This window comes from Sciurus vulgaris, assembly GCF_902686455.1.
Source record: "Sciurus vulgaris genome assembly, chromosome: 11".
In the NCBI taxonomy this organism is placed as follows: Eukaryota; Metazoa; Chordata; class Mammalia; order Rodentia; family Sciuridae; genus Sciurus; species Sciurus vulgaris.
The window spans coordinates 29911356-29936111 of NC_136472.1; the positions used below are offsets into that span (position 1 = coordinate 29911356).

General features: G+C 37.8%; 1 protein-coding gene across 4 annotated transcripts in view; it reads right to left on the reverse strand.

Annotated features, from left to right (window-relative positions):
- Window positions 1-24429, reverse strand: part of TTC17 (tetratricopeptide repeat domain 17) — a 112083-nt gene extending 87654 nt beyond the window's left edge. For 3 of the 4 annotated variants that reach the window (XM_079103023.1, XM_079103026.1, XM_079103025.1), the window contains exons 1-5: window positions 24237-24429; window positions 5877-5966; window positions 1427-1596; window positions 691-802; window positions 331-462 (exon numbers count right to left, since the gene is read on the reverse strand). In XM_079103023.1, the coding sequence (XP_078959149.1) occupies window positions 331-462; window positions 691-802; window positions 1427-1596; window positions 5877-5966; window positions 24237-24395 (663 nt within the window). In that variant the 5' untranslated portion in view covers window positions 24396-24429. The remainder of the gene's footprint in view (window positions 1-330; window positions 463-690; window positions 803-1426; window positions 1597-5876; window positions 5967-24236) is intronic. The other variant, XM_079103024.1, reaches the window with a different exon arrangement.
- Between the last annotated feature and the right edge of the window lie 327 nt (window positions 24430-24756).

The following is a 24756-nucleotide window of genomic DNA, read 5'->3' on the forward strand; positions in this document are numbered from 1 at the left end:
AGAGAACAGTAATAATCTATATATTGTGTGTAGATATAACAAAGTTAAATTTTTCTACACTCAATATAAATAATCTAGTCTATAAACCCTATTAATTATATTAGTTTACAATTTGCTCTTTCATGAATTAATTTACATAAAACTTTTCAGTATTTTTTCCTAGTAAAGGACATTAACCAATTTATCCTATTGTTAAAATATATGGCAATGTAATCATAATTTTAAACATCCTCTAGACAAAAACAAGAAGACAGCTATTTTCTGAGGGGAAAAAAAAATCTCTTCTATTGTCACAGAGTCTCCTAACTCTTGAAGTCATTGATGACTTACCTTCTGTAAGCCTTCATGAATGAGGTGGCCAATGTCATCTATACTCCGTCCTAATCGTTTAGATAAATATGTAAAGACCGGGTCTTCTTTAGGTAATAGAGGTGCAGAAAGATTTATTCTTTCTTGTACACCCTAAAGAAAAGAAAAAAAAAATTGGGGAAAAAAACGGCAGTAAAAGAGCATATGATATAAAAGATCATAAGTAATTCAGTATCTTGCATTCATTTTGAAGGAATTTTAAGAAATGAGATATCTGCAAAATTATAAAGCTGTTCAGGAGAAGAAAAATAATTTTTATAAGCAAGAGACCAAAAGAAAAAAATGCAAAAAAGAAAAAAAATCCCAAAGTTGTTTACTTACTCGCAAGTGCTGAAAAGCATGTATACTATATGGAAGTTCTAGAATTTTAGTACAATCAGGTTGCTCAGGGTCTGGAGGGACAGGAGATTCTGTGTCTATATAATCTTCAGGGCTAAAGCAAGAAGCAAAGATTGAAAGAAAGATGTAATAAACAGTACTTTTAAGAAAAGTCAAATTTTCCCCATGTTCTCACGGCATCTCAACTTTATAACCAATATTGATCAATATTCCTACTTTTTCACATAGCTGCATGAGGAACTGAACGTTTTGGGGGTTAAATTAAAGGGTCAAGAATTAGAAAAAACTAGATAGGTCAAAGAACGTTAAGATCCTGACATTTAAAAAAGTGAATACATTACTGCTAAACTCTTTCTAGAACTGTTAAACTGACTGACAATTCCATTGACAGCCTTTCTACATTTTACCATTTACTGATTTTTAATGTGGTATGAAAACCATCAAAATGTTTTAATTTGTATTTGTTTGATCTTTTCTAAGAAACATTATCCCCCCCCATTTATTGGTCATTTGTTTTTAACTATATTCAATTTTCTACTGTGATGTCAAAATTTTTTAACTGTAAGAATTCTACACATAGTTTATATTTTGAATTCTTAAAGTTTAATAAAGTCACATGTTACTGAAACTGAATCTCATTATAAAAACAATTTCTACTGATCTGAGAAAAGTCCCTTAGGAATAAACAATTTTATTTTTGGAAAGAACATCTCTTTACCTGATGTCTTTGCTCTCCAGAGTTATGTATGTGCCATCATACAGATCAAGGTCCCCTAAGGGCACTTTGGCTTTGATGCAGTCTGGATCTTCTTTATTATGTCTCTGTTCCAGTCCTGTGTCTCTGTCCTCATTCTCTTCTATGTGAATTTTTTGAGCAACTAATTGTTTCTGTTGAGAAGAAAGTTAAGAGCAGAATAGATTTTTCTAATATTTCAGTCTAGATACCATTAAAGTGAATGGAGAATTTCATAAATGTTGAAGAAGTCAGAGAATCCTCTAGGAAGGAAGAGAAGGATTGGAAATTGTCCTGAGTTAACGTAGCTCACAAAAGCATCTCTAAAATAGTGCCCTCATACAGAAAATAACAGAACATTACATTTATAATACGAGCACACAAGTGCCTTCATGATATGATTTCTGACTATCCGTAAAATATATCTACCAACTGAGCATCCCTGGCACAGAGTAGCTGTGAAATTAAAACTTCTTTGAATTATCTAAACCCATCATGTTGTTACAGTCCTTTAAGACATAGAGCATTCTGCTGCTGCTACCTGGGTGCAACAGGTGAATCTGACGCATGTAACATATTTTTTCCAAACCTAGAGAGTAGCATAAACATGCACATTTTCACCACCCATATCTATAATACATTAACATTTTATTATACTTGCTTCAGATTTTTTAAATGGAAAAAAAAAGAATTAAAAATCCTCTTCTAAATCCCTCCCTCCCTCCCTCCCTAAGGTTAGCACAATCGTGAATTTATTTTGTATATTATTTCCAAGTTCATTTTTATAAACTATTAAATTTACACTTATTCCCTTAAAACACTACTTTCATTACATATGTAAAATCAACAATTCAAAAGATTTTACATAAATGGTATCATATTGTACTACTCTAAGACCTCTTAAAAACTGTTTTTGAAATTTACGTGCATCAGTCATTATAACTCTGAATTTTTCATTTTAATGGATGTATTAAAATGTATTTATCCATTTCCCTAAAAACATTTTGGTTGCTTCTTTAAAATTTTTTAAAACTGCTATTAAAAATATTACAACATTCTTATAAATATCTCCTCGAACACATGTGTAAAAGTTTTAGCAGGTGTAGAAGTATGTGGTTATATGGGATGTATGTCTTCAGTTTTATTTAGATAGTCAATCTTCACTTCAGAGTGGTTATAATAATTAGAATTCTACCAGCAGACCATGATTATGTCCATATCCCTATAATCTTACCAAGATCTGTTTTTTCATACTTTTAAACTTATGCTATTCTGATAGTTATATTATCTTATTATAATTATTGTAGGAGAATGTATTGTGGTAGACTGTATTGCTATACATTAGTATTCTGCCCCTACCTTTTTGCAGTACCAAGGATTGAACCCAGGATATTGAACATGCTAGGCAAGCACTCTACCACTGAGCCAAATCCCCAGCCCATCCTGCCTTTCCACAAGGGACAATTATATATTAGCGTTCTGCTGGACAAAGGATTAGGCTATATGACTTGCTTTGGCCAATGTAACGTGAGAAGTTCCATGTGGCCCTTTCATGGAGAAACTTTTTAAAAGTCAATGTGTGTTTCATTATGTTCTCTCACACCAGCTACTGAGAATGGAAAAAACAGGGGATGCTCTGTCAGCATAGGGCCTGGCTTATGGATCCAAGCCACAAGGTACAGGGCCCTGATAGGGTCCCAAATACTCATTTAGCATGATCTTATTTTTTCGACCGTTAATTAATTTTTGTTAATTAATTAATTTTTTGGACTGAACTAAAAAGGGCAGAACCTATGGTATGTTTCTAATTATTCCTTCCCAACCCACCCTTTTCCTAGAAGTGTAAACACCCTACCTCACAGAGTTTAGGCTTGGCCATCTGATTTGCTTTGGTCAATGGAATGTGAGTAGAGAAGTTGTATGTAATATCTCAGGAGGAATTTCAATCACTGGTTCTTCCTGAGACTCTACTTTCCTTCATGAGAACAGTTGTGACATTTCGAGGCTGGTTTTATGTTAAGAATATCTATTATGTGTACCACAGAGCTGGACAAAAGAAGTCTAATTTGAGAATCTGAGTTTTAATTAGTGAGTTTAATCTGCTTACATTTATTGTAATTGTTGGTCTTTTTGGATTTATCTTGACCATATTATTTTGGCTTTCTGTTCACTCTTCTTTTTCTCTAGTGTGACTGACTTTCCTTAGAACTTGGAGGCTATTCTTTCACTGTCTTCTGGTATCTAAGAAGTTCCACCTAGTCAGCATTACTTTGTAGATGATCGCTCTTATGTAGTCTCCTGTCTTACCTGTCAGTGAGTAACAGGTTTATATCTTTAGCTCAGTCCTTTCCCTTGAGCCCACAATCGAAGAACCAACTCCCAGTTCAGTAGCTATACTTAGATTATCTAACAGATCTCTCAAACTTAATATATCAAAGCCAAACTCCTCCTCAATCCTGTACCTCCCTCAACATCTCTATCTCAGTTAAGATCGACTTCACCCTTGCAATCACTTAGGTCAAAAACCCTGGCATGTTCCTTCACCCTTTATGTGTCTCTCCCTTTCAAATTATTCCAAGACCATCCCATGTCTAGTAGTTTTGTAATTGCTTCAGGTTCTATCCAGTTCCCAAATCCAGAATCAGATCTCACAATTTTGAATGATTTGGTTAGTGGCTTCTAAGCATGAAGCTCTATAAATATAGTTAGAATTTTTAAAAATCAACATTTCCATATTTACAAGTAATAAATCCACTAGGTAAAGATGAAAAACTGTTTTAAGAACGTTGAGGTATATTGAGATGTTCTAATTCTCTCTCTCTCTCTCTCTCTCTCTCTCTCTCTCTCTCTCTCTCTCTCTCTCTATATATATATATATATATATATATATATATATATATATTGGTCTTGTTGGGCATCAAACCCAAGGCCTCATTCATGCCAGGCAAGTGCTCTACCAGTGAGCTATATCCCTAGTCCCTAATCCTACAAATATTAAGATACTACTATCTACATAGAACTGGTTAATAATGGGCTAGAAGTTTTTCCTCTTCATTCATAGAAACTTAAAAAAATATATTTATAACTATTTATAGTCATACATATGTTGATGGATAAATCAGTCCAAATTTATGTAAGTGAAACTCAGGACCCTTCTGTAACAAGAATACAAATATTGACCTTGCTTCACGGGTAAGCCAGTTTTTGTCAAGAGATAACAGCTCTTGCCTCCGGTTCTGTCATATCTTTGTTTGTGAACTCGTGCAGTTTACTGCCTTTAGGACCAACAGTTTCCTTCCCTCTACAATGATGATCCTGATTCCTTCTGGCCCTCATATACTCTGGTTCCATTCTTCTTACTCCTATTTATGCCTAATAGTTTTCTAACTCCCATTTGAAAATTTGTTTTCCTTTTTCTACAACTTAGTTTCCTTAAAATTTGGATTCAATTTACATTATAATTCTTAAAAAGCAGAGATTTTATGGGAAAAAGTTTTTCAAATAAGTGTTACCAAGCAAAATCAGTTTATGGAATCAGTGACAGAGGAAGGTAAAACTCAAGCTTGAATTTGTTTATTAAATAATAAGATCAGAATTTATTGCACATATTAAATTTTAAGCTTTCAATGTACACAGTGATTAAGGCTTTTTCACTTCAACTGTAAGAACACATCATAGCAAGACCAGTTTTTACTATCTGAAATGAACAAAAATTAAACTTTTTAGATTATTAAAACCTTTGTTCTTTTTCATATTTTACCCAAACTCTTCTTATAAAGATATCATGAGAGATTATATCCTCTTCATATTTGATGGAAAAACTTCATAATAGAAACTATGTTCAAGGATAAATAAGTCAGTTGGGCACAGTAGTACATGCCTATAATCCCACTGATTCAGGAGGCTAAGGCAGGAGGATTACAACTTCGAGGCCAGTCTTGGCAACTTAGAAGACCCTGTCTCAAGCTTTAAAAAAATATATATTGAACCCAGAAGGTCTTTACCCCTGAACTACACCCCCAGATGTTATATAAATAAATAAATATATATGTTGCACATATATAAAAACATACAGTATACATATGAAACATATACATAAATACATGTTGTATATATATAAAACATACATATTGTAAAATATTTGGGGATGTAGTTCAGTGGTAAAGTCCCTCTGGGTTCAATTCCCAGTACTGAGAGGAACAAAAGGGATAAAAGAATCAGGCATGTATACACATTACTGTTCTGGCTATCGTTCAAATGTCACTTTGACAAGATGATTAAAAAGCGAACATGACCCAAAGGTGGTATATTCCTGCAAAAGTCAGAAGGAAAATCAGGCTTAAGAAACAGTATGCTTGAGCTTTTCTTTGAACAGAGTAATAGCTCCTGAGATGCAGCAAGTATCAGCTGCATATCACACATGCAGTTGCCTCACCTCCAATTCTTTGAGGTAGTTAACAGTTGTTTCTTGTCTCATTAATATGACTAAGTCATGGGGATGCTTCAAGTTCATTGGTGAATCCACCTATAAACAAACAATAAATAAGTAAATAAACTTCACATTTTGCTAATGACTAGATTAATAGTCTCCTTTTAGTCAATCATTAAAATTAAAGTTAGTTGCTCAGTATTTCTCAAGGGGTATTTCAAAAGTGATCATTTGTAGGGCTGGGGGTGTAGCTCAGTGGTGGAGCACATGCTTAGCATGCACGAATCCCTGGGTTCAATTCTCAATGCCCCCAACCCACAAAGTGAGCACATGCAAATTTTAGCAAAGGGAATCAGAGGTGCAAAGGTTGTCTCTTGAACTCGAACTTGAAATAGTATGAATTTGAAGTAAATGTTCTAGCTTGACAGGTCATATAAGAATTATTGAAGAAAATATGTATTTGGTAATGAATGATAATTTCCTTAAAAGATGTTTCATGCCTATAATAACAAAAAGAGACTATCTTGTTTTGATAGCACATTCTACACCCCAATCAGTTTGGAGGCAATAAAATGAAAATATTAAAAGCACCTATTTTTGAAGACTATTTGTAGAAGTCATAAATCAAAGATAATTTAAGATAACCTTCAAATTTATTACTTACAAATCATGTTCCCTGGGTCAACAGATAAAGTGACTATGTTGCTGAAAATGTAGGAAAAATGAACTCTCATATAATGATAGCAGGCTTATAAATTTATTCTCATTTGGAGGATTATTTCACAACATATATCAAAATATAAAAAACGCAGTCTTCGATTTAGCAAAAGAAACTACCTATAGCCATTCTTAAACAAAGATATATTAATAGATACTCACCACAATATATTTAGCTGCCAAAACAACACACAAAGAAATCTAATTCTATCACAAAAGGAATGGAGGGACCCACTGTCCAGTGGAATGCAACACAGGAGAAAATGTAAAAACTATATAGCCCATAGCCAGAGTACAAAAGAGCTTTATATAAGGAAGCCAAAAAAAGTCTACTCACTTTGAAAATTGACCCAGACCTCAACAGACAGCTATTTACTACATAATTCCATAGGTATTTGTGTGTGTGTGTGTGTGTGTGTGTGTGTTCATTCCCTCCCACTCACCACCCCAGTACCCCAGGACTACATCTTCAGCTCTGTAGGTATTTGAAAACAAGGTTTTAGGGGAAAAAAACAGGGGAGAAGAAAGGAATATGGAAGTATGTCACTTCCATCTCAAAATACCTAACCATTCTGTTTACCTGATGTTTGGAGAGTGAAAGAATGCTAAAAGAATGAAAGAATGCTACAAATGAAGATTTAGAGAAATACATAAAGAATAATTCCAGTTTTAGATTAAAAAGTTACTAGGTTACTGGGTGTGGTGGCACATGCCTGTAATCCTAGAGACTTTGGAGGCTGAGGTGGGAGGACAGCAAGTTTGAGGCCAGCCTCAGCAAATTAGCAAGGTCCTAAAGAATATAGTGAGATCTTGTTTCAAGATAAAATGAATAAATGAAAAAGGGTTGGGGATGTGGCTCAGTCTGGGTTCAATCCCTAGTACTTAAAAAAAGAAAGTTATGTAATCAGCATTTTATCAAGTTCAGACAAAATGAGTATAGCTAACTTTCTTTCTTGTCTTTTCTCTCTTTCTTTCTTTTTTTTGTAACAGGGATTGAACCCAGAGACACTCAACCACTGAGCCATATCCCCAGCCCTTTCTTTACATTTTATTTAGAGACATGGTCTCATAGGTTGCTGAGGTTGGCTTTGAACTTGTGATCCTCCTGCCTCAGCCTCCTGGGCTGCTGGGATTACAGGTGTGCGCCACTACACCAGGCAAGGGTCTAGCCAACTTTCAACTTTCAACCCTGAGGAAGTACTTTTCATTCCCTTGAAGTTTTAGTTCAGTAAGATAAAGCAGCTAGAGGAGACATAAAGATACAATTATTAGAAGGGAAGGGACAGCTGTGTTTCTCTTTTTGAAGTGACAACAAATGGCATGGACCTTTGCCAGATGAAGGCTTAGCAAAGGAAGATTTATCATCTGACATATATTTTTATTGGGGTAACTTCAAGTTCTTAAATTTTAAGATGCTATGATAATTATCTTTGGCAAATGTCAACCTGATTTTCTCTCCTTTTGAATATCTCTTCTCCTCTGAAGATTACAAAAGAGGGCATGTTTGACAGTCTTGTAAATAACATCTCTTCACAATAAATTTTTATTAAGTCTCTATAAGCAAAGTCCACAGTGAGTCAATATTTGGAGTCTATGTATTCCTGTTACATACACTGTGTAAAGGAACGCCCTTAAAATCTTTTGTTTTTGTAGTGGCTACTATATGCCCAGGAGCAAAATGTGGCAGGAACTACAAAAAGGTGAATAAAAAAAGGTCTTGAGGCACACACAAAGCCTCAAAGCACTTTATGGCTTGTTCATCAGGGACAAACGACCCTACAAATTTCCATTATTGCAAGCACAATAAATGTTGATTATAATGACCTGGATCATAAAGAAAAAGTAGGATTATTTTCATTTTCTCTATTTAAGAAGGTAAGAAATATGAAATATATTTAGTGCAAAATTTATACTGCAGGGGAAAACTGACCAAGTGTTTGGCAATTAGGCTATGTGGAATGCCATTATCCAGCAGGATTCATTCTCCAAGACTTAAAGGTAAACAAAATTTCACTGTGACTGTATAAATTTATTTTAGTAAGGCAAGTGATAAAGCATACAGGTAATTCAATTTTATTTTCCTTTGAATACATTATATAAATATGTGTATCCAATTATATATAAAAGTAGTAAATACGTTACTCATGTTAAGTTCATCTTCATACATTTCATTTGTTGCTTTCTCTAATTAACCAAGGGATACTGTTAATATGTACACTTCCAATCTAGAGCCCTATCTTGGTGAATTCAGTAAATTCATGTAATAGATAGAAAAATCACTATATGAGGGCAATTACTTCATTGCCTAGTAAGATAAAGGGTGAATATTTTAAACTTAAACCAACTGAAGGCTATAAATATTTTTGATATTCTATTAAAGCAAGTTGAGTTGGTCACTTTTCAGTGGTCCTTTATGACAGGAAATTGAATATTCCTACTGTAACTTTAATTCAAGCCCTCATATGCAACTTATTCTTCATATACACTGAACATTTTTATGTTATGTTTTAAAAAACAGAATTCATCTGAGGTCATGAAAGCAACATGGGAAACTCACTCTTCTCCCAACAGCAGTTTGAAACTGACAAATGAAATGTGTCCTGCTCATTTAAAAATTCTTCCCATTAAGTTATAACCTAGGAATAGAAAATTTTAAATCATATGTTCAGACTTTTAAGATATTTAAACATAAAGTGGTATAAGGCAAATAAATTAAAATCTGCAAAGTCACCAAGATTTTACCTCTACGTGAAATCTGAAATGGTCCTACTTATTGGATATTTGTAGTTTTTGTCAACCAGTATCCATAATTCCCTGCAAAAGTACCTGTCTTGCTTCCTTCTCCACACGGGACACCCTGGTCAGTAGATTCCTTTCCCTTGGTTATAGTGACATTTTTGAAATGGGATGTTAAAACAAGATCAAGTAGTAGTAAAGAGACTCTGAACTCAAGAGTTTTCCTTTGAGATGCTGGGGACCAGCTATCTTGAATTCACAGGGGCCTAAGAAAGAAGCAAAGAAATAGAGACTGGAAAACATCCTTGTTATACAGTTAATGCCCTGGTTCAAATTCTCATCTGTAGCACTTAGTTTGCCCAAACATTTCAGTGAAAACTTTACAATTAAAAAAGCAATGATGCTGGGCTGGAGGTGTAGCTCAGTGGGAGAAGCATGCAGAAGGCACTGGGTTCATTCCTAGTGTGTGCACGTATGCATGTGCATGCACACACGCATATGCACATGCACACACACACACACAGTGTTGATGCTATTTCTGCTTAAACCTCTGCTTAATTTTTTAAGGCCCTCTGCTAGGGCACCTTCTTGTGGCTCTTTTAAGAGTCTCTGTGCTTTTGTGCCTGCTGCTTCCTTTACCTGGAACACACATCTATTCTTATGCTTCTGCAAAAGGCCAAATGACTTGGCTCAAATGACATTTCTTTTGTGAAGCCATCCTTCTCTTGAACTCCCACAGTACTATATATTCTTGGGTAACAGCACTCATTATACTTTTCAATTACTACATCTGTCTCTCAAAAAAAAAGGTTTACTTAGTGCTCTTCCTACTCTCAATATAGAATGTGTTTTGGGTAAATGTCAGGCACTTAATACATTATGGATTGATGACGGTGTCTGATGCCACATTTGTTAGATATTCCATCTCCATTTCTTAAGGCATGCGTTATCATTCACTGATGACTACGTGGAAATGAAGTAAAGTGGCTAAGCCATCAGGGGTCGGACACAAAATATGTCCTTGACTGTACAGCCTATGACTAGTAGTGTGATTTGGAAGCAAATCACCTTTCTGCCTGGACTTGTTTCCAGATCTATCAGCTGAGGAGACCCAATCAAATGACTCCTAAAGTTCCCTTACTTTTCAAGTCTTACATCTTATAAAAGATTTAACACTCTCATTAAAGTATCAAATTTTTACTAGCCTGACCTATACCCCTGAAGTAATTCAAATAATAAATTCTTGCTTGCTCTGGGCAGGGACGATTTCCAAAGCAGCAGTTAAAAGCCTCTTTTAAAATGTCAATTTGTCAAATTAAGCCAAGGCTCCAATTAGCAGTGGCTATTTCTGAGCAGTTAAGTTGTTCATTGTATCATAGGCAAAGTTAGCTCTCTCCATCCTTGTGGTACTTATTTCTAACAATATTCAACTTAAAAAGTATTTGTTTTGAATATAAGCTATCTATGTCACTATAAAGATAAACAATATAGCTGATATCAAGAAGAAAATAAAAATTACTTGAAATCTTACCTTCAAAGAAATCTGCTAGTAGATAAATATTATGTCAGGATAACTTCTACACAGATACACACATACAGCTATGTAGATATTTTTACAAAAATGGGAATGTACTATATTATATTGTATCCTTCCCTCCCCACCAGTCTCCATACTTCATCATACTTCCCTCCCAGTAAATATAGATTATATAATCATTTTTAGTGGTTAATATTACTTAAGAAATTTGCCCAGGTTCCTGCTAGAAAAAATTGTAGGGTTTTATTCTCTTTTTAAAAACAATATTGTGATAAATATTCTTTCGAATAAATTTTCATATCTGATTATTTCCTTCTTTGAAAGAGAACTGCTAGTGAAAGTAACTGCACTTTAGTGGTGGCACATGCCTGTAATCCCAGCGGCTCGGGAGGCTGAGGCAGAACTGTGAGTTCAAAGCCAGTCTTGGCGAAAGTGAGGCGCTAAGCAATTCAGTGAGTCCCTGTATCTAAATAAAACACAGAAAAGGGCTAGGTATGTTGCTCAGTGATTGAGTGTCCTGAAGTTCAATTCCCCAAACCACCCCTCCAAAAAAGTAACTGCGCTTTAAATTTATATATTTTTCTCCAGGCTGTTCAAATCAACTTAAATTTCCACCAATAGTGACTGTGTCTCTTTACACTTTTAGGAACCCAGGAAAAGGGGAATATATTTCAACCTCTTTGTTGTATTTTCTTCTTTGTGTACTTATGAACAACCTTTCTCACTGCCTCTCTTGAACTCTATCTGATGGTTTATACACCACATTTTAAGAATGTGGCTTTGCCACCCATACTTCAGATAGAGCACTAATCTCCAGAATCTATAAAGAACTCAAAAAATTCTACACCAAGAATACAAATAATCCAATCAACAAATGGGCTAAGGAAATGAACAGACACTTCACAAAAGAAGATCTACAAGCAATCAACAGACATATGAAAAAATGTTCAACTTCTCTAGTAATAAGAGAAATGCAAATCAAAAGTACCCTAAGATTCCTTCTCACCCCAATTAGAATGGCGATTATCAAAAATACAAGCAACAACAGGTGTTGGCAAGGATGTGGGGAGAAAGGTACACTCATACATTGCTGGTGGGGTTGCAAGTTAATGCAGCCAATCTGGAAAACAGTGTGGAGATTCCTCAGAAAGCTTGGAATGGAACCACCATTTGGCCCAGCTATCCCACTCCTTGGCCTATATCCAAAGGACTTAAAAGCAGAATACTACAAAGATGCAGCCACATCAATGTTCATAGCTGCTCGATTCACAATAGCCAGATTGTGGAACCAACCTAGATGCCCTTCAATTGATGAATGGATAAAGAAACTGTGGTATATCTATACAATGGAATATTACTCAGCCATAAAGAATAATAAAATTATGGCATTTGCAGGCAAATGGATGAAATTGGAAAATATCATGCTAAGGGAGATAAGCCAATCTCAAAAAACCAAAGGAAGAATGATCTCGCTGATAAGCGGATGATGACACATAATGGGAGGGGAGGGGGCAAGAATGGAGGAAGGAGGGACTGTATAGAGGGAAAAGAGGGGTGGGAAGGGTTGGGGGATAGGGAAAAATAACAGAATCAATCAAACAACATTACCCTATGTAAATGTATGATTACACAAATGGTATGCCTTTACTCCATGTACAGAGAATCAACATGTATCCCATTTGTTTACAATAAAAATAAATTTAAAAAAATTACAAAAAATTGAAACAAACAAACAAAAAAGAACACACACAATAATGGATGTTGGCGTTGATGTGGGGGGGAAAAAAAAAGAATGTGGCTTCTAGTTGAGACTCCAGGTGATTACTCTTCTTGTTTGTGTTTTCTGACTTTTCAATAGTGAACATCTATTACGTAAAATTTATAGAGTCTCTTTTTTTTTAAAGTGCCATCTACATGTCATTGTATTCACATGAAACTTAAGAGAGCAATGAAACATTTTTAATTTTATCTTAAGTTAAAAGAACTATAAGGACAAGTATAAGTTGAAGTCAAAGAACAAGACTATGAGTGTACTATAAGAGCTATAAGTGTATTCATACCAAAAAAGTGTATTCTATAGAGAAAAAGTTCCTCCCACAAAGGTGGGCCAGGAAGAATACCCCCCGAAATGCAATATCATCTATGTTTTTTCTATTTCTTACCCTTTCTTAGATTTAACCCTTGTCACAGATCTAGTTCACTGCTATTGTCCAGGGACGCCCAAGGATCCCTTGCCTTTGTGCCACCTGCCAGGTTACTGCAGAGGCAGGCTGAGTTTTGGAGGGCTGGGTTGAGGGAGAACAGTCTGTTGCCAACGCTGCGTGCAGCCCTCCCTCTGGGTTCAACACTAGGCGAGTTCGGTTACCTTCTTCCAGGTTAGAGAAGAGTGAGTTCACAGAACGCCACCCACGCCAGTCCAGCCTCAGTTCTTAAGAGGGACTCCCTGGCTACAGTAACTGCCAAAACTCTAATGTGTACTATGAATAGATATTTACTACAAACAATTATATAAAATCAATAAAACACTGCTAATATAGACTGCCAGAATTTGGAAAAATTTTTGTTAAAGGTAACTTTTTTACTGCAACTTTTTGCTGCTACAGTACTTTTATAGTATTTAAATGAGAAATAAAAAATCAGTCTGTCTTGTAGAATACAAAGTCATCAAAATTAAAAATAAACCTTAAACAAAATACTGAATCCTGACTATCACATGAATTTTATGACCGTATATTCCTATTTTCTAAAGTTTTACCCTCAACTAGATTTTGGCTTCCCATTTTTACAGTTCCTAGAAGATGTAACTGTTTATTCATGTACTTTTGGTACCAGGGACTGAAACTAGATGTGTGCTGAGCCACTTTTTAATTTTGAGATAGAGTATCACTAAGTTGCTTAGGGCCTTGCTAAGTTGCTGAGTCTTGGCCTTGAACTTGTGATCCTGCTATCTTAGTCTTCCACCTCAGCCTCCTGAGCTGTTGGAATTACATGTGTGTGCCACCACACCTGGTTTTAGAAGACACAACTGTAAATACTTAAACTCACATAAAATAATACAGATATGTGAAGTATATTGTGTAGCTATTATCTACATTTGAACATTCATAGTGTTATAATTTTGTGAGAATTCATGTCAAACAATCTGTTTTTCTAATTGGTTAGCAAGAGAATCACCATTTTCAAAAACAACAAATGAATAGCTTCCTATAAAGTGCTATCGGTCTACATGTTTCTACTTCATGTCATTAGGAAATACACAAATAACATACTGAATTAAATAGACTATTTGTAACTTTACAAGGAAAAAAATGAAATGTTGAATCAGGACACAAGAATCATGGATTCCTTCTTGTTTTATAACTTCATAATATTCTTAAAAACACAAACAGAAACAATATAGCTGTTTTACATTTAACTCAGAAGTGACTCTACTTCCAGCAGCAATTATTTAGTGAGCACATTGACACGCAAAACAACGGTCCCACGAAGATTTTCATGCCTTATCATAAACCTGAGGACACATCATTTACAAGGCAAAAGGGAATTAAGATGTCAGTTTGATGAAGACAGAGAACATAACCTGGATTATCAGGAGGGCACCCTATAATAAAAGGATCCTTACACGCAGGAGAGGGAGGGCAAAGAGATGTGGCTAAGGAAGAATGGGCAGAGGGCGAAAGGGGCCCAAGAGCAAGGAACATGAGCAGCCTCTAGCCACTAGAAGAGGCAAGGGAATGGGTCCTCTCCTGGAGGCTCCAGGAAGATGTGCAGCACCGATGTTCTCTTGATTGTAGCCCATGGAGAAATGAGTTGAAGTTCAAACCTACATAACTGTAAGATAAGAAATTTGGGTTGTTTTAAGCCACTAAGTTTGTGGTAATTTTTTATAACAAGCACCCACTAAGATCCGGACCTTATGCAAGGCATTATGGTGATGAATAAAATAGGTGTGGGCTTGAGAATTCTTAGTCAGATGGGTGAGTCAAATATTTGAAAAGAGACACTAAAACCAGTGCCAGAAACTGAACCTGTTACTCAGGTGGTGGCAAACTCACTGGCCTGGGAATTACTCTGCTATTTCATGCTGGAAATTACTACTCTAAAAAACGGACAACTGAATATAGCTCAACTTGATTACTCATCAAAACATCTGTAGTATCAACTATCGGGGAAAAAAAACCCAGTATGACTAATTTCATTTACTGCAATCCCAAGAAGTGTAAAGTCAACATTAATGATTAAGGTTTAATTTTTCTACAAAGAAAAAGAAAACCAAATGAAGGTTCCTTTTTGTTCACACTTCTACTATGGCCACAGCACTATCTAGTTAAGAATTCGGAGGTATAACTGGCTTTTTACTAAATTCAGATTATGAACAAAGGTGTTACACATCTCAAATACAAATGGGCATTTTCAAATACTAATAGTCCTTTACAAGGACAATTTTGCAATATCTAAGAAAATTTAACAATGCATTCTTTGAGCCATGTAATTCCGTTTCTGGATACACACATGAACATGTTCACTTAACTGCAGCATTGTTTATGACATTAAAAATCCGGATTTAAACATCTGTTTAAATGCCTGTCACTACGAGGCTGGTCAAAACATTACAGAATCTCCATAGGACAGCATACAACCAGACTTAAGGAGGTAAATTTTTATTTCTAATAAGGACAGATGTATAAGTCTTATTATGAAGCAACTAAAGGCTATTTGTCAAATTGTTCCCAGTGTGTGCTTAAAAAAAAAATCTATGAAAGTGTTTCCAAATATATAGAAATTTTTTAGGAAAAACACACAAGAAACATTCACTGACTGTGTCTAGGAATTGCTTTACAATTCTTGTTCAGATACCATGTTCTTAGAGAAGATTTAGGTTGACCAGGCCTCTTATTTGTAACAGGGAGAATAAAGAGTCAGCTTGTCATCTTTAAAGCAAGCACAAAACTACTAAAATGGTAGTGGCCCTTTGGTAGGCTGGTGTATGTCAGAGTTAATAAAGGTGTAAATAACTGCTTGCCCAGGCATACATTTTCTCTTACTTAATCAGTATTTACTGAGCGTATACCATGTTTCAGGCACTGTTTCAGGCACCAGGATTATTCACCAAAGAAAATAAAGTTGCTGCCATTATAGAGAAGAGGACAGAACAAGAACAAGAGTCCAAAGGGAGAAATGAGCTTGGTGGTTTAAGAACTTCCCGAAGGCTGGTATGGCTGAAACACGGCACACCACACAAGAAAGAAAGTGGTATCTGAGGCTGGAGAGGTGGTCAGGGGTCCGGGACCAGATGCCAGATCTTTCAGGGCCTTGTCGGTCATAGCAAAAACTCTAGATTTTAAATTTTGAGTGTGATGGGAAATGACTGAAGGTGTTCTGATGAAATGGATATTCCCTCCATTTCAAAGGGAATGACATGACCAGGGCTTTTTTTTTTTTTTTTTTTTTTTTTTTAAGATCACTTTGGCTGCTTTAGGGAAAAAAGATGGGGAAAAGTAGAAGCAAGGAGGCCAGTTATGAAGCTGTGGCACAGGCTCAGGAGAGAGATGGAGCTTGTCCATACTAGGGTTATAGAAGCGAAATAGATATCATGCCTGGCTTTAGGATGCACTTTGGATGTAAAGTTAACATATTTTTGTTAGGATGGGTATAAAAGGAGGGAGAAAGAAGAGTCAAGGAAGACATCAATATTTTAGACCTGAGCAATTTGGTGAATGGGGGAAGAACGGGTTTGCTGGGATAGAAATCAAGCTTAGTTTAGGGCATTTATACGTGTGGTGTCTTTGAGACGGCAACGTGGAGATGTCCACAGGCAGATGGATGAGTCTGGAGTTCAGGGAGAGGTCGAGATGTCAGATAAGATGTGGGAGTCCTCAGAACACAGATGGTATATTATGCCATGATATCACCTCATGCAATCGATCATCTGAAGAGCACATGTGGAGAGGGAGCAAAGGAGCACACCACGTTTATGACTCACCACAAAAAGGAATTCAGCAGAAGAGAATGAGAAGTCAGGGCAGGGACTGAGAAGGAAACTCAGGAGTGTATGTCCTGGCAGCCATGTCAGAAAATCGTTTGGTGGGTAAGGTCTGAGGAAAATGCTGGGTTGCTGAGTGGTTAAGTAAGATTACCGAGTAAGTTCTAGGTATCCTGACAAAAGCTGAAGGGATGAGGGACCGACTGGAGTGGTTTAAAAGAGAACAGAGGATGGGCTGGGGTTGTGGCTCAGTGGTAGGCGCTTGCCTAGCATGTGTGAGGCACTGGGTTTGAGTCTCAGCACCTCATAAAAATAAATAGAGGTCCATCAACAATTAATAAAAACATTTTAAAAGAGAACAGAGAGTCCGTGAACACAACTCTTTCGAGGTGTCTGGCTGTAACCCAAGCACAGTGTGGAGTTATTTCCCTGATTTGTGCTTTTGCCACCAAAGGCTATGGCTATGGCTATGGCTGAGATGCGAGGACTGGCTATGCCCTGCTCCCTACATTCTGGAGCACAAAGCTATGCTAATGTCTGACTTGAGCGGCTGGCAGTCCCTTCCATTCCTCACTGCCAGAGTGCCCTCCATTCACTTCCAAACTGCAACAGCTGCGGAACCTCACAGCTGACTCTAATCCCTGCGCAACAGTGCAGCTGCCATTTCTCATCTGCATCCCCTCGGCCCTTTCTGATTCTTTTATTCTGCTTTTCTTCTTCATCAGTTTTTCTCCTCTTGTTGCTTCGACACACATTTTTAATGTCTGAGTCACAGACTGAACTTTTGGCTATCACAGTGGCAAAGAGGCTGATTTCCCTTGCACAGCACTGCTGACCCTGGAAAGGCAGGAGTGCTCTCTGACTGCAGCTCCTGTCACCTGTTGTGCACCTTCTTGGAGGACTAAGGGTTGATTCACTGGTGGGTTACTCAGAACTCTAAAGATCTGGAAAGGCTGAGTTTTCTTTTAGGCTAAGTCTCCACTAGTGATACTCAAGGATTTATTCAGAAAATTGTAAATGCCTAAGAAGATAAAAACTGCTTACTAAACTTGCTTCTATCATCAATCAACAGACATGCATCACAGACCCTGTGCTTTGGCAGTGTGAAAGATAGTGAAGTTGTGGAGATGGGTACAGTCACTCTCTTCATGGAGCATGTGCTGGCCATTTAGATAAGTAGACAGCTGATGGCTTGGTGCAGTAAATGTTTTCACAAAGAAATTCAGGAAGCTATGAAAGCACACAAAAAAGAACAGCTTATTCATATTTGGGCATCATAGAAGTTTTTGCTGAGAATGTTATGAAGAGGGTGAGTTAGCCAGCTCGAGGTGCTGGAGGAAGAACAACTGTGAAGTCCCAGAAGCAAAGGAGGTACACAGCATATGTGGGGATGCTTGCAAAAACTGAGTACTGCTAAGAGTGTGTAGATGTGCGTGTCATTCTGGAGTGAGGGTGAGGCACTTATGGATGACTAGGTACAAGGCTAGAAAGAAGAGTGGGCCCAGGTCATAAGACACAGTAAAGAATTTGGACTGTATTCTGGGATATGCACCACACTGTTAAAGGTGGTTTTTGCTGGGGAATGAGAGTGGATAGAGTTGGGAGAAGTTCACTTTATTACTTTATTACTGTGTTAAATACTCTCATAGTGTTAAATATTTATTTTTTCCAATGCCATGCTTTACTTTAGTAATTCAAAATTATAAATTAAAACAAAGCCATTTAAAAAAGATTACTCTAATTGCATTTTGAATAGCCTAGAAGCAGCACATGACTAGAGGAGGGACAGCAGTGAGGAAGCTGTGGCAATAATCAGGGACTTGAATTAGAGGGATGGTAGTGGCTCTGGGAAGAAAAAAGATAAAATTATAAAGCACAATGGAAAGATCCTGGTAAGGGTAGTGGATGGGAAAAAATTAAAGATGACCACTGGAGCCAGGCAAGATGGCACACACCTGTAATTCCAGCTACTCAAGAGGCTGAAGCAGGAGGATCTCAGATTTGAGGTCAGCTTGGGCAACTTAGCAAGACCTTTCAAAATAAAATATAAAGAGGGCTGAGGATGTAGCTCTTGGTAGAACTCTCGCATAGCATGTGCAAGGCCCTGCATTCAATCCCTAGTACAGTCAAAAAGAATTTAAAAATAAAAATAAAAAAAATGACAACTAGATTTCTGACATGGGCAAATGGGTGGCTGTCCAGTGGTGGTGTCTTTAAGCAAATTAGGAAAAAGAAGGAATAACACAGGTTTGGGGACAAAATGCATTTTGATTTGGTCTAACTAAGTCTGAAGTACCCAGGGGAAGTTCACATGGAATTTTAAATTAATATTAGAGGTCTCAAATGTAACTCTGGAGAAAAAAAAATCTGAGCGTAGTAAGACTATATTCTTAGCACGTATAATGATAATTTGAGTCCAAAGACAGGATGATGTTGCCCAGGTATACCAAGAGAGGGAAAAGAGAAGGTTAGAATAGAAGCTGGGGGAATAACAACGTCTAAAACTGCCTTTCTCAAAATGACCTCTGGCCTACCTACATCAGCATCTCCTGAGAATTGTGATAAAAATGTAGGCTCCTTGGCTCCAGCCCAAGACTACTGAATCAGACCCTGAATGACCTGGGAGTCTGCATTTTAAGCAAGCACCCTAGATTATTTCTGTGCAAAGTGAAGTTTGGGAACCTCTGATCTAGAGGCTAGGTGGAGAAAGAAGTCAGGGAGGAGGGTTAAAAACAAGCCGAGCTTCACTTGCCTCCAAAAAATAAGAATCTACTGACATGGAAGCCGGTGGGAAAAAACACACCCATCAAAGCACATTGGGCTGGCGAAAAGAGAGCAGTCAATATTTGTTCAGTAAATAACTGGGAAAATTATTTAAATTTGTAATTCACCTCTGTGTATTTCCAAGCTCTTCTTACTACTCTACAGTATAAACAAAGTTAATACCTAGATAATCTACAATAGTGTGCAATATCTGAAAGAAAATGTCCTGAATACGAATTACTTTGATGTCAAGGTCTAGTGCAAATTGCAAAGGTTTAGTAGTGCCTAGAAAGTTAGTGTATAATTATCATGACCTCTCTAGTCTAAGTAAATTCCTGAAATGTATAAACATAGAATCAGTGCTCTATGACAGATGGTTTCCTTTTTAAAAGGTGCTGAAATAAAGCCATCAGCTTCACAGTACCACAGGGATGCTCTTTCAGATTAATCAAATCACTTAACATCAGAACCAAATTATACCACTTCTCCATTTACAATGTATTAAGTCCAACAGATAGAGATTTAGCCTCTTTGTTCAACTACATCTGATAGGTCTCCTTTGAGTCATGGTTGCTGAACAGTCACTTGTCAAATAGAAATCTTTGCCAAGATTGTTTGCCAAGATGATCAGCCTTGTCAGAAACCTAATTTGTTGTGAGTGCTTAAAAAGATCTACACTCCCTGAGACATTTGCCTGATTGAAGGCAACATGATGATAAGTAATCACCAAATGAATTCAGATTTATTTGGGACCCTTCCCCTCCTACTTATTCCCAATCTGCACTTATCACAAAATATTTGGCAGAGGTAAAGCAAACTGAAAGAGAAGGCATTTACTTCATTATCCCATTTTTTGGTCTTTGTTTCTTCCTATTCCTTTGCTGATGTTATGAGAAGAAAAAAATATACTCTTTAAACTTACTGAATACAAAGTACACATTTGTGAGCTACTGTAGATTAATATATTTTTACTTACTGTTATCACTAAATGCCATCTACTTTGGGCAACTTTCTCTCCTACGACTTGTGCCATATATTCTTTAAGAATTTTTTCCCTATCTAAAACTATGGTCCTAACACTGGAGGAAAGGAAAACAGTGGTCAAGAAAATAATTTTTTATAAGAGTACTGATAATGATGATATTCTTTAAATTTTTTGACCTCCATTTCTGAAGAAAGAAAATATCCAGACCTCAGAAACCAACTATTGCTAGGAATACAACTTCTTGATTCAATAGGCTTACAGCTAACAAATTGGTAATATTTCAAGAGTTCATCTGTCAGCAGATAATTCAGAGCATGGAACATACATTTAGCCACAGAAATGATATGATATATAATGATATAATTTGCAAAAGTTTATTTAGCCTTAGATGTGAGTGAAATACTAGACACTTCTGATTAAAAAAAAAAAATTGAAAACAGATGTTGCCAAGTTAATGATTAAGCAAAAAGAACATCAAATTTAAATAAGAAAAAAATTTATCTTGAAACTTATTCTTCACAAATTCAGTCAAGAGAGTCACTGGCTGGATGACATTAGAAATTCCTCCAGACTATGTTACAATAGCACATTTGTCAATTCCATGGACCCCAAGTTAAAGACCCGTGCTTAAATTAGTGAGATATTCTTACTAGTTTTCAGGTACGGTGAACAATGGGGGATCAGAGGCATGCCAAAGCCTAAAGCTGGGGAAAAAAGCACAGAACTGGAGAGGAGGAGCCTCTTCTTAACCTTCCTCTGTCCTCAGTGGGAAAGGAAAGGAACTTAGCAATAGGAGTTCTTCCTTCACATCCCAGCTCCAGAAATCCCTAGACCAAACTCCTGGGAACTGGGTAGCAGCTCAGGAACATGAACTATAAACACTAGGGAAGGTATGCTTCCTAGCTGCTAGGCAGGAATTGTGGAGAAAAACAATTCCTTGAACAGCCATATCAAATGCTGGGCATGCTTTGACTGTGAAGAGGCTGCCTACAGAAATGTACCATCTTACTGAAGCCCCGTTTCAACCCAACTAAGGATGTACGGTTCCTAATGTACATGCATTTTCAGAAGTCTGCAGTAACTAGTGGGTGTCTATCTTTAGTGTCTGCTAAGAATTGAGATATAAAAAAATCAAATGAATATTCACTTTTCCTGATAAAGACTCCTTCCTGGCTGAACTTAAACTATAATGATGAAAAATGTCCCTCTTTAAATGTATATTTTGGGCAATTCAAAGATTATGATTTTTAATTCTTAAGTACTTCTCTATATTTACTGTGGTAAACAATGACCTATTCAATTTGGACAGGTTTGTGTAAGATCTGCTATTTCAGTTTGTCTTTGGCCCTTTCCAGATATTAGGCCATTTAAAAACTGAAATCATATTTCTGTTGTCAATATCAGATATTATAACCAAGCAAAAGTGTCAGAAATCTGATGTCACTTAGTACACAGTAAATGTACTAAGTTTTCAGTTATGTTTCTGAAAGTAAAAACAGATCTTCAGTATACTCAAACCCACGTACTAATGGTATCTTCCAATTCCTTAAGTATATCCAAATGTGATAACTGAATGACATCTAAACTGAGTCAGGATTCTGACTACATTCAAATTTATCACCAGTAAAGGATGTATGAGTTACACACAATTATCAGAATGGAACGCAGAAGCTGAGTCTTATTTTACTTATATATGCTGCTGCTTCCTCAGATTATCCAGTTTCCCTCCCCTAGCCTCTTGTTGTCACATTGTAGACAGCTACTTTATTTCTTCTGGTATAAAATTTCATGGCTGCCTGAACTTAACACTATAAATGTTATTTATAACAAATTTTGGAAAATTCAGTGAAAATGATCATTAAAAGGAAGAAAGAAACCCTGCTTTAATTTTAAGCCTAACCATATACTACAGGGGCAACCTGGCAAGGATCCAAATGAACACTTCAGATTTCACCCCCTTCTTTGAGACAAGTTACCTATAGACCCTATCTTTCCCTATTAAAACATATATCCAATGTGCAAAAGAAGGAACTTGTTAAAGAACAAAACCACTAAGATTTCCCTTTCCCATTGCAATGTTCAGCATATAAGTAATACATTTCTACCAGCTTTCACTTTTCAGATGGGCTACTTTCTCAGCTGAGTGGCAGGACACCAAAATGGGAAGGAGAGTCAATGTCATAGAGTATAAATAGCTGTGGCCAAAAACAATACTGCAAAAGAGCCAATAGGAGAAGGGCTCCCCAAACTGCAGCAGAAGTGACTTAATTCCAGGACTCCCTTCATGAAGGCCCAGGGAAACCACCATCAGGAAACAAAAGTTGGGTGGAAGCAACGAGGACTAATAGAAGACTTCCAATCCTAGATCACAAAGATGGACTTACTGTGTTTTATAGGGGTTCTGAGACCCACACACGTATTTTAAGTTTCAGTTGGTGTGGCCATCAAAGGGAAACCTTTTCTAATGTAAATCGGATATAGATGTAACGATGTAAGGGCCTAATAAAAATACAAAGGCTGATTTTTAAATTATATTTGTTCCACGCTCATTGTAAAGTTTGTTATAACACTACAAATCTAAATCTAAATTTCACCTTACAACTAAAGTAAAGCTTACAATGTGTTTCTATTGCCATTCACCACATTTAACTCAAAGAACCAGTAATTTCGCACAACACTGGATAGAATCTTTCCGATCACAGAGCTAAACTGCATGCGGGCATGCACTTCACTTTCTAAAGATTGTAGGACATTTCAAGACGGTTCTCAAGTGCTGGGAGTCATTAAGTTTACCAAGATTCTGTGATCGAACACACACAGGTACTCTTTCAGGCATCAGCAGCATAAACAAAATGCAGGCATCATAAAGTTATGTAAGAGAAGCGGTCTCTCCTTTAAGGAATTAGTTCAGGCATACGAGAATCCTGTGAATCGCATATCCCCCAAGCGGGGCTGGGTCACAGTAACTAGGTAAAGAAACAATGCAAAGTACACTGGGAAATGAGGGCAGTTACAGCTGAAAAGATGTAGGCAACGCCACCAGAGGCATCTTCAAGCATTCCTTTGCAAGGAGAGGGAGAGAGAGTGTATCGGTATCTGGTCTCTAATGAGCCACTGCTGACCTGGGTAGCCGCACTAGCAACACCACAGTCTGAAACAAATTCCACCACGAGGAGAGGTGATTAGGGGGAAGTAGCATTAAATGATCCACTGACTAGGGGTGCCTTAGCTGTCAGCGCCCTGGGACTCGCGCACACCCCGGCGTCGCCACCTGCTTTCTATTTCCTGGCGGAGGGCTGGTGACGCGTGGGCCCTAGAGGCACCAGAGTCAGGGCTATTGCATACGTGACTTCTAAAGCCCGAGCACAAGCGATGGTCCCAAGGGTCCGTCTCCCCATGGCTGGGCGACTCCCCACGCGGCGCGCAGGGGTGGAAAGCTGAGAACTTCCAGGTGGCGGAGGGAGGGTCAGGAGACAAGTGGGGAGGGGGCGGCGCCAGGTGAGTGCGGGGAATCCCGGGACCCAGCTGCCAGGACCCTGGGAAGGCAGGCTGGGGGCGGGGCCGCGCGGAGCCAGAGAGCCAGGGGCAGGGCTGGGGAATCCCCCCAGGGCGAGGGCGGGCGCAGAGGGTCGCCTTGGCCGCTACCTGCTGCTGAATCTTCCCGTCCTCTGTGACGACCCAGTGGGTGGTGGCGAAGGCCCCTCGAACCGCCACGCTCAGCAGGGCGGAAAGGCTGAGAAGCCAGCCTGGGCCGGAGCAAGGCGGCAGCTCGCACCGGCCGCGGACCCCTACTGCCGCCGCCATCTTGCCCCCCCGGCCCGGCCGCTCACACCGGAAGCGGAAGCGGGCCGCCGCCGCCCGCCATCTTGGGGAGGTCGGTGCTGGAGGAGGAGGAGGAGCCGAGAGGGCGCTACGGCTGACGACTGGCTTCTACAACCACGTTTTGGGCGGCCCAGGAGCGGGGCTTCGGGCTGTATGCCTAGCCGCGCCTCAGGCTGGAAGCCGCGTTTGGTTATTTTCTGTAGGTGATACGATCTCCAAGCGTGGGAACCCGAGGGAGGTAAAATGAGTAGACTAGGTGGAGCTTAAGTCGAAGTGAGAAGACTTAAGTATTTTTGTTTTTAAAATAAATCATTCCTTTTTTTCTTGTAAGATTATTTCTAAT